A 19,434-nucleotide genomic window follows, 5' to 3' on the forward strand; every position below is an offset into this window, starting at 1 on the left:
TGGGTTTACAAACATCAAATCGTTTTCGGTGTAAAAGAGGCAGTTTGCGGAAATATTGAGTGGAAGTATCACTGTCTCCGACACCCAGGGAAGTCATTTCGTGGGATGGACCGGTGTTTAGGAGAATGCAATTTACATGAGAATGCAACCATTAGGGAAGCAGCCGCTAGGAACTAATGACTGGCCTAAATTATGCCGATAGTTCCTGGTGAATTGATAGGCTGCAGTCTTATGAATGTTGGGTAAACCTCTGCTTGTTTTATTTTTCTTATTGTTATATTTTTACTCTAGAGTAGTTGTACTATGTTTGCCTGATTCGTTAAGCGACGCGTACTGTGCGTTTTTTAAAAACAAAAAACAAAAAAACACACGTAAATTGGGTATACGCACGCCCGAATTCAACAAGGAGCGTATCTGAAGATTCGTCTGGTGATGGATACAGGTCTAGGTGCGCTCTGCTCTAGCAGACAATACACTGCAGAGGTATTACTGTTAAAGCATTAAAAAATAAAAAGTGTTTTTTTAATTTATTTTTTCCATGACATACATTTATTAGGATGTTATGAATGGCTACTGTACAGATAAATACATTTTTAGAGTTGCTCCTGATACAAACACATGTTCTAGCATAATACACAGCCGTCATCACTAGTAATCAGCACTTACACCTGACCTGTAGCTGGAGCAAGAGATATGTCTGAAAAACACGTACCTGAGAGATGCCCACAGCTTGAATTGGATGCTGCTGCGTGCGCTCCAGCTTGGCACGCCCTTACTGTACATTGACTACGTGCAAACGCCCAGTTCCCTCCCTGAAATCCTGAAATCGTAGGCTGCAGTAAGTGTCCTTTGCGCTTGAAGATGAATTCAATATGGCTGCATTCTGTGACTTTTCAGCCGGTACATATATATATATACTCTGTAACTTATATGGATATTATAAGTCATTGAGGAGTTCTCTAACCATATTAATGTTCATGGTTGTATGGTTACATAAATCCAAGTTATCCTCTACTATCAGTAATCACAGAGCTCGTGTTGGGTTCAGCTCAGCATGAACTCTACAGTATCCACCGTGTCACAGTGGTTAGAATTGATGCCTTATACTGCTGGGGTCATTGCTTTCGTTCCAGCTACTTCCTTGTTTGTATAGAGCTTGTATGTCCTCACCATGTTTGTTTGGTGTTTCTTCCCGGTCCTCCTATGGCAGGTGAATTGGCTTCTCACAAGATGAATCCTGGGGGTATATTTACTAAACTGCGGGTTTGAACAAGTGGAGATGTTGCCTATAGGAACCAATCAGATTCTAGCTGACATTTATTTAGTACATTCTACACAATGACAGCTAAAATCTGATTGGTTGCTATAGGCAACATCCCCACTTTTTCAAACCCGCAGTTTAGTAAATATACCCCCTAGTGTTTGTGTCTCCATGTGTTCAGGAATATAGATTGTAAGCTCCATTGGGGCAGGGACTGATGGAAATGATTAAATATTCTCTGTACAGCGCTATTGAATATGTAGGTGCTATATAAAAAAACCTGTTAATATTATTATGTAGACCTCCAGCTAAAGGCAGAGTATAGATACATATCTCAATGTCTCCTCATGTCATCCATTGTGATCAGAACCTGGCGGGGTCTGTGCATCCTTTATCACATTCTACCGTCGTGTGTGGCGTAATTATCACCTAAATCCAATTTGCAACACTGGAAACCTAAATCTGAGAACCAAACTCATTATACAAAAAAAATTCCTGAGGTTTTCTTAATGCACTGAATGAAATGTCGTCAACTAGACAGTACTTTTAGTTTCTATAATTGTGTTATCTATCTACCATCAATACACAATTACATTGTGACACACAGCCATTATGAACGGTTGTTCGTATAACTCAGTTCAAACCCAATGACATCTATTATGTGAAGCAGAAATTTGTAAATGTTAGATACTCTCTGCAAAAGAGTGTACCTAACACATTATTAGACTTAAAAATAGACCCTTTGGGTTTGTCTTGAACGTATCACTGTTAGGCTGCCTGTTTGATAACTAACTTGCAGAACAGATGGCAGAGGTCTTCACCTATAGCAGCCGCCTTTCCCGTAGAGCATTATGTGCTCACAGGTACTCGGATGCCCCAGGATTTAACTCCTAGCGTAGTGCAAGTTCGTTATTCAATACCGCAGCAGCAGGGCCCGGAGGAGGCTGAGTAGATGGTAGCGGATGGTCAGACTTGAGCCGAGGTCAGGGGTCACAAGCAAGGTAGAATGGTCAGATAACTCGCCAAGGGTCAGGGTCATAGGCTAAACAGCAGAGTCCAAGGTACAGGCCAAAGGGTCAGGGTCACGGGCAACAAGCAAGGTCCAGGCAGAGGGTCACAACAACAGGTCCAATAGAAAAACAGGCAGAGTATCCACAGGAACTGGGATAAGCAGGAACAGGACAAGAGCAGGTCAGCAACAGGGTAAATCTAAGCCCTCCCTGCCTTAAATACTGGAACCAGCCAATCAGGGCTTTGCCCTGTAACAATCCTCAGGACCTGACTAATTAATAAATTGCCTCATTAATCAGCCCTTAGGCTGTATACACATCAGCGCACATGCCCAGATGCCCTGTGTTGGGCGAGCTAACAGGACACTCGGCGTCCTGCCGTTGCCCTGGCAACGGTTGGGGGCAAGAAACAGGAAGTGACGTCCCGGTCGTCATAGAGATGGCCGGGATGCCAGAACCAGAAGGAAGTGAGTCGCGTCGGTGCCCGCGGCCGCCACGGCTCCTGACAGTCACCCAAAAGTGTAGCACAGTTTGGGTCTGACAAAACTAATCTGGCGTCTGCTGTACCCACGACACATTTATTACATGCCGTACCTGTTTCTGGAGGTGGTAAGGTAGTAATATTAGCTCACACCTTGTTAGTAATCACTTGGCAGAGCGCAGAAATGATAAATGCCTCAGGGGTGTGACACGAGCTGTAGGAACACCCCAGAAAACTTAATTGATAAAAAGAAGTTCTTTAAACATCTCCGCTTGCTGCGGCGAGAGGATGTCATTTTCATCTTAATGAAATCGCTGGTGATGCCTGTGGCATGTTTTTTAGAACTGCTTTGTGGCACTGAAAACTTCTAGTGACAAACATGTAATTGTATCACCCCCGTGAGGGTCTTAAAAGAACATATGGAGAAGCGGGAATCGTGAAACGCCATCAAACAAAGGGTTTCATTTAAAAAGCAAATGTTAATGTACATAAAGCTGTACTACACAATTTAAAGTTTTCTTGTTATGCAGTTGTTGTTTTAAGCGACATACGATAGCAACCCCTGTGTAAAAGGCTAACAGCAATATACAATTATTAACAAACAGTTGTGTATAGATAAAAGGTTCTCTGTCAGATAGTGACACAACCTTAACATGGTTATAAAACAATTTGATAAATAGCATCAATATAAATGTAAAACACACAAATGTAACAAAACAAAGCAATGCATCATAACACTGGACTAAATGTTGCCATTTTTGCTTCCTTTCACAAATAATATATTCTTAAGAGTATGTCCTCAGCATACAAAGCTCAGGACAGAGGTCAGTATAGTAGGATGTGACCACTTACCCTGAAGCTCACCACAGACTGCAATTACTGAGCAGATTGTAGAGATAGTGGGTATTTCTAAAGAGTGTACAGTAACCCTTGGAGATTTTCACAATCTTAAATGCACAGTGGGTCTCTGTAAAACAAAGCCTCCAAATTGCAATTAATAATTAATAAATTGACGTTGTTGGATATTCAGAAAATTCTTGAGTTATTTATAACAATAATAATAATAGCAACAACATAGCGATCGTAATACACAAATTAAATGCAGTATCCATCACAATAGGGTTGTTTACAGATGTTGCACACAGGTGCATTTCTGCACCAAACCACAGCAGCCTATTACACATTTGTTTTCATGGTTAAACTTGCACTAGACAAATAAAAAAAGAATTGCTGATTGGTTGCCCCTGGTTACTGTAGAACTTTCAGCAATAATGGTAAATACAGATTCAGAGGTGGTCATTAATAATTCTGCACAGCAGCAAGAGGAACAGCGCCACCTAGCTGCCTGTAAACCAAAATACACTGGAACCCTTGCTTTGTCAATAAACAAGTGTGTTTTCATCAGGTATTTTGGTTGCGCTCTGCAGTAGCAGAACTGTGATATACACAAGCGTTGCCTTTTGTACAAGTGACAATGGAAAAAGATACTGACAATGGTTATCAATCATAGTGCAGCATGTTTTCTCTTCTGTATTGCTGTGACTTACTATGTGTGGATTCAATTACATAGGAGCCTCTCAGGCAACTTTATCCCCGTTTATGTTCTTGTTACCAATTTTCATTATTTGTACTCTATATAAGAATAGATTGCATTGTACAGCAGCTCTAAGCTGTCCTGTTGCAAGCTTTCTAAAATCCAAACTATTATAGGAAGCCCAGGTGGTAACAGACACTGCCCAAGCAACGTTGGCATAGTTGTTGTCTGTTCCTAATTTCCAGGGACAGATTTTAGAGATATTTTTGCTCAATATTGACCGTCTCCATCGTAAAAGTCCTGTTTTTCTGCCTCTTTCATGAATCATTATCACCTATTCTTATTTTCTGGGCTTTGGGAGTTAATATGTTGTGAAGAGAGATATTCACAAAGCAAAAAAACCCTATAATATAATCAAATTTAGGAAACGGGATATGATGGTAATTACAGTAGTCCAAGCTGGTCCCTCGATAGTTTTATACTTAGATGCGACAGTTTTGGCGCAAATTGTCCCTGAAGACCATCTAAAGCCATGTGGGCAAAAGATATGTATGTGTTCTACACATGAAGAAAGGATTTTATGTTAGTAGGCACACATAAGAAAAACAATGTAGTTAGATGATGAGATACTGGACAACCTATCTTCCTTTAATTCTATCGGCCTAGGTCAACGCTTGTGAATCTCTGCTTACATTGTCATTGTTGATTAACTGTTTCTCCTGTTTTTCTTTCTTACGCTGTTGCCCACCAATTTCCATGATGAGAAAAAAAAAAATCAACAGGGAACCCTTTCTATGGTATATATCACTCCACGGGGGGTGAAGGCTGACACCCCCGGCTAATTCTACTTTGGATGTGCTGAGGCAATCACGCATACACTCCCGTATATATTTTATTTATGGAACCATATAGTGAAAATAGCTATGGGGACATAGTTAGGAGCTCATGACATGCAATCTGTTGCTCGAAGAAGACAAAAACCCTTCTTTATCTAGAAAAAAACAAAACCATAAGTTCAAGAAATAAGATTTTTTTTTTTGTTTAGATTCATCGACCAATCTACCATTTAATGAATTTGAAAATAGAACACAAAACCATTCCTAAAGACCGATGATAAAATGCAGAATTTGCTGTACCGGAATTTATTTTCTATTTTCTATAAATGTTCAATAAAGCACAAACAGACTTGTTATCCTAAGTCAAGAATGCTTTGAATCTGTGTATTTAAATATTAATAGGTGGGTGGAGCCATTTCAGTTATTCTACAGTGGTGAAATGGGATAGCAATATCACCATCTAGTGGTCAATTTATCATGATAATTGGAATTTTTGCATGGTGAAAGCGATATCTTTTTCTTTTCTTTTACCAAAGCGTCCCTTGATGCGGGAGGAACAGTTTCTTTGTTCAGCAAGAACATACAGACATTATACTGAACATTTATTATTTCCCAGGTAATTATTGTAATTATATAAGGAGCTTTACTCGATTACATAAGGAGGATTGCAGAAGGTTTATGATTCCATCATAGTCAAAGCAGGACATTATTACATCTTCATAGTGCTAAATCATATGGAAGTACAGTAAAAACCTTGATGCATAAATCGATTGTAACTAATTAGCATTTATAGCAGAAATACATGGAAAGTGCTGCATTTTGCACAGTTTCTGTAATGATCCTAACAAGGTTCTATAGAACACGCTGGTACCCTCTGTTGTTGCTGCATTCTTAGGAAGAGGTAATTTCGGTACTCAATGAACGGGTGTATAATTGACAAACAGCGCTATTCAGGGCTTAGATAGCTACATGGGAAGAGAATTCCTGCATCATTAAATCTCAAACTACTGGTCTACAAACAAGAGACGGTGACCTTGGGCCATATTAATGGGTCTATTACATCTTCTCTAGATTCTGAATACATGTCTGCTGTCCAACATGACATAAACTGAACGTGTTTAATACAGTACACATGTGTTTAGGAATTCATTTTGTTCCAGTTTATGAAACTTTTATTTATAAAGCTCTGTAGTGTATCAACTTCATATTGTATACTAATAATCATCATCATCACCAGTTATTTATATAGCGCCACTAATTCCACAGCGCTGTACAGAGAACTCACTCACATCAGTCCCTGCCCCATTGGAGCTTACAGTCTAAATTCCTCTAACACACACGCACACACACACACACACACACACACACACACACACACACACAGACAGAGAGAGACTAGGGTCAAATTTGATAGCAGCCAATTAATCTACTAGTATGTTTTTGGAGTGTGGGAGGAAACCGAAGCACCCAGAGGAAACTGGCAGGGTATCTTGGGAGTTGTAGTTCCACAACGCCTGGAGAGCCGCAGGTTGGCCAGACCAGAATATCACAGCATAGGGCCTCATGTAAAGTTGGACGCAAGTCCATTTGCGCAGCGTAATATAGGAATGTCACTACTGCGCATGGCCACAAAAAGGCTTACACTTGCTTCTGTATGAACAGTCAGTGGCATCTTGCGTATACAATTCCTTAAGCTTTTAGAAGCAGATCGGAAGAGGCAAGGACTGTGCAAGTGTAGCCCAAGTTCAATAAGGTCGTGTTTAATTAACTGCGATCAGTGTAGACCTGGATGCAGATATGCATTCCAGGAAACGTATCTATTGCGGGCGCTCTGCCCCTGGTGTAACCAATATTGATGACCAACAGCTGAGATCCGACTCTACTACGTAGAATATGTCTTTTTTTTTTGGACGCAATTTATACCTGACTTTTGCATCCGGCTCTGCTGTAATGTTTACATAGGATCATAAGCTAAACATGATGACATTTGTACACGACTGGCATGATCATCATCATCACCATTTGTTTATATAGCGCTACCATCACCATCACTCACAGCAGTCCCTGCTCCATTGGAGCTTACACTCTAAATTCTCTAAAACACACAGACAGAAACACACTCTCACACAAACCAAGGAGAATTTTTTTCAGCAGCCAATTAACCTACCAGTATGTTTATGGAGTGTGGGAGGAAAGCTGAGCACCCAGAGGAAACCCACGCAGATACGGGGAGAACATACAAACTCCACACAGATAAGACCATGGTCTGGGATCGAACTCATGACCCCAGTGCTGTGAGACAGAAGTGCTATGTGTTACTTTTAGCATTTAATCCAGCAAATTTATATTCCATCTTGCCCTTTAGGGTGTATCATACAGCTACTAAAAGCCTTTGTCAAATAAGAAATTGTCTTAATTTACAGCACATTTGTTACTTGTACTCAGAAAGGCTGTGAGCACAATAATGAGTGACAACTCCAATTGGCCCCAGAGGTGAATATGAAGACTCATTCGGGGATATAATGACGCAAATTATCTCCAAACAGTCTTCCAGTACCAGTCCTTGCCTATAGCGCTCCTTACAAACACAAAGTTAACAAAGGCACTGGAAGCATTTGAAATTCCATGTCCATCGCCCGCCAGAAGACACTCAGTATCGATATGATGAGAGCCATCTTGGATGATATGTACAGTCAAACGCTACGGGAAGGAACTGTCTCTGCAGAGAGAATTCCTGCGCAGCGGCACAGCACTAATTACTGGGTGGAAGTTATAACTGAGCCGCGCGGAGAGTTATCCCAACTCCCTCGGCTTTAACAGGATAACATGCTTCTCACTAGGAGGCTGCTGCTTGGTAAATTAGATATTGTATTTCAGAAAAGGTCAGTCTTCACCAGCATTCCCTCAGCCTTATTATCTTGGTATAACAGCATCCTCCCCAGAAATGGCTCACGCTTTGATTTTAGATTAATCAGACTATCTCCAGCTTGCGCCTCCATCCAGCCTACAGTGGGTGATTACTGCAGCCCTAGACTTGTTGATGCATTACCTTTTGGCTCTCTATTTATTAACAATCTGTGGATGATCATTTTTTTTTCTAAGTGGTAGAAGCAGCTGAAGTGCATTTTTTTCTTCCAAGATTTTTTACTTATTGTTCCAAATGAAGCATTCATTTGATAAATGAATTATATCTATATGATTAACAGAGATGGAGACGGTCGGATAAATTAAGGATGTCTTTCGGACTGAAGATCCTCTCTGGAAGGCTGCCTGCATTTTGAAATATTTACTGTGATTCCTTTTTTTTATTGTTAGCTTTCGCTCAAATCCTAGATGCTGTAAATAAAATTATTTGGAGGAAATAAATAATTCTGCTGATTCTGATTTTAGACACACTAAAATAAATTGCTTTGGTGAAAGCATCCGATATAGGGAAGAGAAGAGTAGATGTATGTTTATTTATTTTTTATTAGATGAAGAAACAACAATAAGACATTTGTAACATGTTTACCTTCATAGACTGATTCTAAATGCAAATATTGCATTGTTAATGTTATATTTTGTAATAAGGGTGTTATTGCAATACAAAACTGTATTTGTGATTAAATAGAATGTGTTACAAATAGAGTAAGCAATCTATTTGCAAAATAGACCCTTTGGATTTCTTTTTTGCATGTACAACAGCTAAACTGACCACCAAGTTGGACTGAACCCTGAAGCAAAAGGCATTTTTTTTAATATATGTATTAGGTGCTTTTAGCAGCTACAGTATCAAGACCTAGTAAATAATAATTCATCTGTCAAATGACAAAACTCAGACAGGTAGAACATTTTACAGAATAAAAACAATTTTTGGACAAATCTGCATTTAGAGACCAAATGAAGATGAATGGAAGGGAATGTAAAAGATATTAGAGTAATGTAAGATAGTAAAAAGATGTAATTTTTCACCCAAGTTCCATAGCTACCACAAGTGTATTTTTGGAATACGCATCATCAATCATATATATTATTTAGTCTGAATGTATTATTACAGCGCTATTCTGCCTTCTTATAATTTAATATTTCAGGATTCTGCAATTTAAACATATTTCAGTAAAAAAACAAAACCTTGGCATTCATAACATTCGATATTTATATAATATCTGTCTTTACTTGAACTGCTTGTTACTTGCTAATGGCAATATACCTTCAAACTGGTAGTCACATTGACACACTCAAAATCTGCTTTGTGTAAGAATTTGAAGCGATACATTTGGAAACAGATTGTAGTCGAACTGAAGGTCCTCTGTGGTCTGTTGTGATTTATTTACCATCAGTTTCTTGTACTTGTAGTTGTTGTTTGAATATTGTCAGTGTTTAAAATCCTACATGGTGTATAAGTGCACATTTTTATGTAACGAAATACTCTGCAAAATATTTATTTAAGTATTTGTATAGAAGGAGTTTAGAGGGGAAAGAAATATATAGAAGTGCAATTAAACTGAGACTGGGTACACACTATAGAAAATTTCTCCCGATGCGATATCGTTGTTGATTTTACCAACGACTGAAAGTCCCGATCAGCAGCCAGTTCACGTGTACACACTATACACGTTTTACAGGATTTACCTTCAGATCTGTGCTCTTCATCCTTCATAACCATCGGCTGAAAAGATGGTGACTCTGCGCACAACATATAGATCTATGGACACTGCCGGTCCTGAGTGCGTTCACACTGCAGAATCGGAACAACATTGTTCCATCATTGAACAAGATTTTTGGGGGGTATTCAATTGTTAGCGTTAACGGGAAAAAACGAACGCTCAAAAAATATTATCGTTTATACGGTAATATTGCGCGAGAAAAGCGTTAATACGGTAGTTACCGTATTAACGCTAAGATTTTTTGAGCGCTCGTTTTTTTCCGTTAACGCTAACAATTGAATACCCCCCTTAGTCTGTTTATAAAATCAAATTAAACGATATGATGAGCTTTGGAACGATAATCGTTGATCAAGCTAGTGTATACACTAATGTGAAATCGGTCCAGATGGTCGTTTATCGTGTGATCGTTAATCAGCTGACAAACCTGTAGGGTGTACTCAGCCTTAGGCAAGATATTGTATGACTGGGATATGAAACTAAGCTTTTGTCTGCATGCAAACACATCCGATGCGAACAGCGGACCAGGACTGTGTTGTATCAAAACATAAGAAGGACAAACTGCCTGATCATAGGAAAACATGGCTGAAAACATGCTCAGCGGCGCATATACAAAGTAAACAAGTAAAGTCTACTGTTTTAAACTGCATTTTTTTTTAACCAAAACTCTGACAACTAGAATTACAGCTTAGCAAAGGGACACAGAGATAATGGACTGATCAATAAAGTTGGCATAACTAGTGCATTGAATAAGGCCTTTTACACAAATGATTGAGCCTATTATCGTGGATACATCATAATTATATTCTATGGGCCGATTTTATGTGAGTTGGCATACAAAGGGTTAACAATGAAATGGGAAGGGGGGGATTGGGCAAAGTATGGAAAGAGTAGGACAAATCCACACCCATATCCTGATTTTCGGCAGCAGAAAGGAAAGGTTCTTGCTGTTTTGAGGCATAGGGCTAGATTTACTAAGCTGCGGGTTTGAAAAAGTGTGGATGTTGCCTATAGCAACCAATCAGATTCTAGCTGTCATTTTGTAGAAGGTACTAAATAAATGAAAGCTAGAATCTGATTGGTTGCTATAGGCAACCTCCCCACTTTTTTAAACCCGCAGCTTAGTAAATCTAGCCCATAGTCTCTATTATTGATACGTACAGCTGTGTTGACTGGGGGAACAGTGTATTTTGTCCCTGTTTTTGTTAATGTCGCAGTTTAAGAGGGTAAATGCACACAATTACCTGCAATACCACTCTGCTACACTGTAAGCACAGCTTCAGTGAAGAAGTATAAATCCCAGCCCTACACGATGGTGAACAGGAGCCTAATTAATGGCTGATTTACATTTATTACCGGTCATAGATTATCGGTAAATCTACAGTCACTGTATCACAGCGCTATTTAGTGTAATTTGAAGCAATTAGATTTAACGAAGGATACACAATACGGAATATAAACTATTCTACAGCTAGATTTTGTTTTCTCTATAGCAGCGATGGTATAATAACATATTTTCTTGTTACAGCCCCACAGAATGAGATCACCAGTCCAGTATATGTTATATAACTTTCTCCAGATTTACAACAACAGCTGTGTGATATAAGGAATAGGTTTAGTGAATTATTTCCACATGTCCATCCCAGGCCTATAAATTAAACCCTTAAAAGACAATTTATGCTGATGTGTCAGTAGTGCAAATTCATATTGCATCAGTTTGTCTTTCGTGAGAGATTTGTGAGTGGTAACAGTCAGTGGTACGCATTAATGCGCTGTTTCTCTTTCCCACCGGCATCGGTATCTATCATCGGTGTATTGAGTTACAATATCTCACACTCGCAGGCTGCAGAGGTTTATTTCAGATGTACTAAACTTGATAAACAAGCACTTTGTTTGTTGAACGTGGGGCTGACGAACCGAATGGAAGTTACCCTGCCTTGCTCTCGAAGTCCACTGACTGGGTTAATAAATAATATATTCCATTCATGTGTCGTTAAGATCATTTTCAAAGCATCATTGCATAATAGATTGATTTTACTGAGAACCATATTCAAGCCGATTTACCGTGAAGTGACATGTCAGGGCAGTGGAAACTGAATTTCTGCAGAATTCAGCTTAATTATAGATGTAATATCAATTGAAAGCAGAAATTTTGTTTTGAAAGATATGCACGAGAATGCAGACTATTGTTTCACTAAAGATTAGATGCCTCATGGAGGTAGGAGACATGAGGCGATGTCACTAGCTTCCAGTGAATTGACATAACTGTTGTTTTAGCTGTGTGTAACCCTCGTTCTCTATGGCCTTGAATAGGAATTCACACCCAAGCAAAAGAAGGCAATGATTTTACTTTAAGAATTGTCATCACATCTAATTGTTGCAATTAAATATGAACAGAGCATTGACATTTGTATCGAACCAGAAAAGAAAAAGTGGAGGTGTTGCCCATAGCAACCAATCAGATTCTAGCTAGTTATTATCTTGTGCATTCTAGAATATGATGTGTTGCTATGGGCAACACCTGCACTTTTCCTTTTAAGTAAGTTTGATACATCTGTCTCGTGTAGTCATAGGCTAAACATTGTCATGGATAGCAGTCAGGGAGACTTGTAGGCTATATAAACAGAATAATCTGAATATTGAGGAGATAATTGGAAACAAAACATAAATTAATATCTTTAATTAAATTGCCTGCAAAGTTCAACCATATTTCATTTTTTCACAACATGCACAAATATATTTTAATAGTATGCTATAAAAGCTTAAAATGATGTAACTTCTTTAAATGTTGTCAATTTGAACTATTCACATGGTCAAATTTTTGCAATCTTTTATTTTAGTGGCTGAATTTAATCCTGTTATCCTGAGTGATAATGTGCAGTATTTATCTTAAATAGAACCTGGCACAAAATGAGAACAGGAGAAAAGAGTTTTTGTATTAGCAGCCTAACAAGCTGTAATGATTACTGCAGTGTTCTTTATTGTACTTGCCAATAATTCAAAGCAATTCCACCTCTGCTGCTGGTCCTGGAGAATCTAGATCACTCTATACAGACAGAGGGAACATTCAAAGTATAATTCTATTTCTATCGATAAAGACAAAGGAAACTATATGATATAATTGCAATACACTCTATATAGACATAGGACACTACACCTCCAATATGACCTGATCACTGGTCATGATCATAATACAATTCTATTACACTCTATACCAGACTTGGCTAACCTGTGGAACTCCAGGTTTTGTGAAACTACAAACCCCAGCATGCATTGCCAATATATAGCAGCTTTTTGATGGAAGGGTATACTGGGATTTGTAGTTTCACAACACGTGGAGTGCCACAGGTTAGCCAAGCCTGCTCTATACAGACATAGGACACTACATCCCCAACATGACCTGATCACTGGACATGATCATACTACAATTTTATTACACTATATACAGACATAGGACACTACACCCCCAACATGACCTGACCACTGGACATGATCATAATACAATTCTATTACACTATATGCAGACATAGGACACTACACCCCCAACATGACCTGACCACTGGACATGATCAGAATACAATTCTATTGCAATTAAAATGCTAACTTTTAATACAACTTAACTTCAACAATATACATTATCAGAAGATATGCAAAAATTGCATAGAGAAACCAAAACAAGTAGCATTAGGCAATACGTAATAATTATTAAAAAACAGAGATGTCTTCAGGGACAACAATTTTCAAGGATAAAACTTCCCTTGAAATAAAACTATGGAGCTGCAAATATTTTGATAACCTGCACTCCCTCCCGCAGTGTTCTGTGTATCACCAGACAGCTGGGTGAGCTGTGTCCCAGTCACCTTAGTGAACATGTTCGGAGTGACATCTCTGTGTTACATCATGCCATCATGTCAGTGGGACCCGTATGTCTGTTAGCAGTGAGCCCTGGCAGAGGGCAGGCTGATGCTCGCCATTCGCTCGGTGGAGCCAGCATGGGCTGAGTTCTCTGCTGGTTGTTTCAATTCTCCAGGCAAAATGACATTTTCAGTCTCTGCAGAGTCCACTGACAAGGTTAATGCAGGTCATACCTGTTATATCCTATTTTCTGCAGGCTACCTGCAAGCTGAGAATGTCAACACATGAGACATGTCTAACACCACAGGAATAAACGTGTAATATGAACATTTCACGGGTCTGTTGCAGTTTCCTGAGCTTCCAGTGTCAACACTTAAATAAATAAGGAGCAGTCAAAAAGTAACAAATAAACTCATACATCGTTTCTGATCGTTCTTTGTTAAGAAATATGTTTTTATTTTAATTTTCTTGTATACAGCCAAAATATTCTGCAGCCCGGTGCAATTAGATTTGCTTTTAATGCATGTGCACCACCAGTGTGGCTTACAATCTAATCTCCCTTACATAGACATACAGGACCTGATTCATTAACAAAGGCAGAAGGAACAAAAAATTCAGTAAATGTCCCCTATTAATTATATAGGTCTTAATGACAAAATGTTAACAAATAAACAATGTGTCTATTTCTTATTTTTGTTCTTTTCCATAAAATACTTTTATTATGATGTTTTTATTGTCTACTGTACATAAAATACATATTTGCAGTTGCTCCTGATTACAGACACATGTTCTAGCTGTATACACATGTTCTAGCTGTATACACAGCCGTCGTCACTATCACTCGGCACTTACACCCGACCTGTAGCTGGAGCAAGGGATACGACAAAAAATCACTTACTTTAGAGATGCCCAAAGCTTGCATCAGACATTGCCCTTACTGTACAATGACTACGTGCATATGCCCAGTCTCCTTCTCGTTCTGCCCTTGAAATTGTAGGCTGCAGCAAGGGTCCTTATTTTTGGACCTTTGCCGGAAACCTCTGCAAGTGCCCGTAGCTCCAGCGTTAGGAGATAAGAACTCTACCGTTCCATAAACTCACCGATAACGTTTTGTTTTTGTCTATAAGTGAAGCAAACACTAAGCAGATAATGACATTTGTGTAGAACTTATGAATGTATTTTACCCTTTTTTTTTGTGAACGCAAGAAAACGTTTTACTTGTATTAAATGACTCAGGAAAATGAAGCTACCCCCGTCCTAATGAATCAAAGCTTCACTCTCCCATTTACCCACTGTCCATTCTTTTTTTGTTGTGTTATTTGGAGAGCTATGAATGGTATTTCATCAGATTTTATTTTATTTCAGATTCTTGACCTGAATACTCTGTGGTGGAATCACTTCTCTCTCCCGCTTTTGTAATCCTTCAACTCTCGTCTAGATTGCGTTATGTCAGTGTCTAACCTCCTCTTCTGCTCTTCTACTCTTTCAGACGGAGAACTATTCATTCGATACAAACTACGTGAACAGCCGAGCACATCTGATTAAAAGGTACAGTTCTTCTTTCATTGCTTCTGAAAATCGATTCCTTCTAGAGGCGTCTGCGGCTGAGCCCACATTTCAAAATGACTTTTCTTATTGCTTGCATATTCTCCAAGATCCATCAGGTTGTTGGGTTTTTTTTAGTTTTTTTTTTTCTTCCTTGTAAACTAAAGAACAATTTGGCATTTTTTGACAACGTACAAGAACAATAATCTGATGACAACACGGGGAAGCGGAGATCCAGGGTCTGCGTACAGCACTGTAGTCGACCATAACATGGTTTGCCAAATAGTTCTACCTATACGGAGACAAATTTCCATTAACACCGGAAAATAAACGTAATAATATTGGAGGAAAGAATAAATTATTAGACTGGGAAAGTAACCATTTCAATTCAGTGGATCATTACTGACAGCATGCATGTTTCATTTTAAGTGCATTAATACAATATAATTATTGTATAATCATGGATGTAGACTATGGGACTCATGTTAAGTTGAATGCAAATTCCGTTGTTGGTGTATAATAATTTTTAAATCAGAGTTGCAAAACTAGTGGCTTGTGGACGTGCTCAGATGTAAAAATTGTATTAAATACCAACAACGCAATTTGCATTCAACTTTACATATGCCCCTATATGAGGACAGGATTCATGTGTTATATTATATGTACGCTTTATATAATATATATACATGCTCATGGTGTTTGCACCCATGAAATGTGTGCATTCCAGAATTAAATGGAGATGAAGAACTATAACCTTCTACAATATGACCATTGGGCAAGCTCATAACTCAGGTTAATGTTTCTCTAAAGATTTGGGAAAATTGAGAATTACATTAAGTTTCCAGAACAAGAATAGTGGTGCTGTGTAACTGGTTTATACTGAGCACAATGTCATTGTCTTGTAAAAATATTAACAAGCAAAATAAACCCTTAACTGTCTTTGCAGATCAGGAAATTAAGCAGGTTTGCTACAGGTTTAGACATCATTTTATTGCTGAACTACAACTCTCAGCATGCTGTCACAGCCACTGTTGCTGAGCTGCAACAAAAGACTTTGGGGCTGATGCAGTGTGAGTACTTTGCCAGGCTGTGCGTGAGTACTGTGCCAGGCTGTGTGTGAGCACTGTGCCAGGCTGTGCGTGAGTACTGTGCCAGGTTGTGTGTGAGTACTGTGCCAGGCTGTGCATGAGTGCTGTGCCAGGTTGTGTGTGAGTACTTTGCCAGGCTGTGTGTGAGTACTGTGCCAGGTTGTGTGTGAGTACTGTGCCAGGCTGTGTGTGAGTACTGTTCCAGGCTGTACATGAGTACTGTGCCAGGCTGTGTGTGAGAACTGTGCCAGGCTGTGCGTGAGTACTGTGCCAGGTTGTGTTTGAGTACTGTGCTAGGCTGTGTGTGAGTACTGTGCCAGGCTGTGCGTGAGTACTGTGCCAGGCTGTGCGTGAGTACTGTGCTAGGCTTTGTGTGAGTACTGTGCCAGGCTGCACGCGAGTACTGTGCCAGGCTGTGTGTGAGTACTGTGCCAGGCTGTGTGTGAGTACTGTGCCAGGCTGTGCGTGAGTAGTGTGCCAGGTTTTGTGTGAGTACTGTGCAAGGCTGTGTGTGAGTACTGTGCCAGGTTATGTGTGAGTACTGTGCCATGTAGTGTAGCGAATTTTGTGCAAAAAACATTCTGCACATGCCCAGAAAAGTGGGCGCGTGATATGCGCCTATGCAAATTTTTGTGATCCTGCCACTTCTGCGGGATAGAGGCGCAGAAAGCCGTATTATTTGCAGGGGGTTATGGCTGGTGCAAATAGCGGAGGATGATATTGATCCCCACCACTAGTGATCTGCTTGTGATTGGTTGCTACATTTACCTTGTTAGGTGATTTCTTTGTGGCTCGGGTATATAGTGTGCTTTTATGTACGTGTTTGAGCAAAACTTTTCTTCCATACACAATACGCTGAGTTGTTTCTGCTGTTTTGCCAGCTGCCATATCAATTTTTTTGATAGTAGCGAAGTTGCTGTTGCAAATAAATAGTTAAACCGTTGTCGCAGGTGAGACGCAATTGTGGGTGACGCGTGCCTGGGGTAAACCAGACGGGTGTGCTACTGTCGACAACCTGCACGCATTTTAAAACAATTGCCTCTGTACATATGGCTTTTAGAATGAGCCCAAAATGCAGCTGCGACTTGGTGCGCGCTTTCGGCCAACCCCACATCCAGTCCACGGTAGTTTAGCTGCAGCTGTAGTATCCCAGGCTGCATAGAATGTGAGGATCCAGGCAGACAAGTGTGACAAGGCATATTACATCTATGTTGTATGAATGATAATTAGGATGTTGTTTTTATCTGGCATTTAGTTGAAGAGAAAAGGACATGGTTTACTGGTCAAACACAAGTGGAGTAAATACAGTAGGTATATTTGCAGATGACGATGTGTGCACACCTGCTCCACACAGACACACATCTGCCTGCATTCATTCTTTTTTTGTGAAGGCTCCATTAATCAAAAGCAAAGCAAACATGGCTAGAACTGGTATAGTCTAATAGTCAGTACGTGGTCTCCACCTTCTACTGTTCTCTCTCCTATTCAGCAGTACAGTCCCTTGCAAAATGCAGGAATGCTTCAGCCAACAGTTCCCTTTGTTTCTTATATAGTGGATGGGCTCACCACAGGAAACATCACAATGTCATGCGGATTTGCTTTTCCATAAAAGATCTCCCTTCAAAGCTAAACCTAAATGATCTTCAAAGGGGTTCCTCCCCTGCTACTAATTCCTGGTCTGGGAACATTATGCTGAAGGTTTCTTCATTTCTCACACGCAAGCTTTCTTGTAACATCTTGGTAACAAGGAAGCATCCGGCTCTTCTCAGCAACTCGTGTGTTTTATTAAGGTAAATTGTTTGCTGTGCTTCCCAGGAGAAAAAGTTACAAGAGAAAGAAAATACACTAATGTAACAGCAGTATACCTCAACAGGTGTCTTTAAAGTGTCCCCATCACGCAGTGAACAATATTCACAAGAATGCAGCTTGTGAATTCCTTAGGAAGTAGTAATGTTACTGAGGTATGAGCCACGAGGTATAAGAACAGTGTTAGGTTTAAATGCCCCATATTTCATTTTTGACCAGCTTTCTATTTTGTATTTTGTTTAGAGTTGTCACTTTTTATTCTTCTTCATCTTCATCTTCTTTTCTTCTTTTTCTTCTTCTTTTTTTTTCTTTTTTTCTTCTTCTTTTTCTTGTCCTTTTCTTCTTCTTTTTCTTCTTCTTTTTTTCTTCTTCATCTTCTACTTTTTCTTCTTCTATTCTTCTTCTTCTTTTCGTCTTCTTCTTCTTCTTTGAACTCTAAAAGTTAATATGTATTAGAAGATTATTTAAAATTACATTATAATCAAGTTCAGGAAATGTGGAATGATGGAGATTACAGCGCACAAAGTCCCCTTAGACTGTGCACACACGTAAAATGGTTAAACGCATCTAAATTCCCGGAAATTATTTTATGACATTGCCCCCTATCAAGGATGAGTGCAAGATTCTGAGAATGGGGAATTTGGTTGTTTGTAAATGTAAGAGGTATAGTGTTTTTAAGACAAGTCTGATATTCCTAGGCCTCATTGTTCTCCTAATCTTCTAAATAACATTATTCAGGTTTGCGTACCATACACATAACATGGTATAGATGAGTTCTGTCCTAGTATAGACTACGAACTACATTGCAGTACTAATATACAAGGGGGTAAATGTATCAAGCTGAGAGTTTTCTGGCGGGTTTGAAAAGTGGAGATGGGGCCTATAGTAACCAATCAGATTCTAGCTATAATTTTTTAGAATGTACTAAATAAATGACAGCTAGAATGTGATTGGTTTTACAAACCCACCAGAAAACTCTCAGCTTGATACATTTACCCCAAGACGTTCTCAGCATCTTTATCACCTTGTGGCCAAATGAGGTACTACAGTCTTATTTTACTTTATTTTTTATTTTTAAGACAATATTTTTTTGGGTTTGGGGTATTCCGGTCACCTGGTGGCAGGCGCGGGCTGGGAGAGGAATGGTCGGTGGGCACACAGACGGCCGCATCATATGACAGGGGATGCGGCCGCATGAGTACGGTTGACCTCAAACACTGAACACCTGCAGCGTGGTAAATTCTTAGCAATTTCTTTCATAAAAGTCCAGAAAATGAAGAAAGTGAGATATAAATGATACCTGCAGCTGGGTTAGTCGGGACTATTAATATATCAATGGCCATAAAGCACTTCATTATATTGATACACTCCGCCT

General features: G+C 39.3%; 1 protein-coding gene across 4 annotated transcripts in view; it reads left to right on the forward strand.

The window, feature by feature from the left end:
* Positions 1–19,434, forward strand: part of PCDH19 (protocadherin 19) — a 127,251-nt gene that overhangs the window by 57,166 nt on the left and 50,651 nt on the right. For all 4 annotated transcript variants that reach the window (XM_075186250.1, XM_075186251.1, XM_075186253.1 and 1 more), the window contains one exon: positions 15,110–15,168. In XM_075186250.1, coding sequence (XP_075042351.1) covers positions 15,110–15,168 — 59 coding nt within the window. The remainder of the gene's footprint in view (positions 1–15,109; positions 15,169–19,434) is intronic.

The sequence above is a fragment of the Mixophyes fleayi genome, chromosome 9, assembly GCF_038048845.1.
Source record: "Mixophyes fleayi isolate aMixFle1 chromosome 9, aMixFle1.hap1, whole genome shotgun sequence".
NCBI classification, from domain to species: Eukaryota; Metazoa; Chordata; class Amphibia; order Anura; family Limnodynastidae; genus Mixophyes; species Mixophyes fleayi.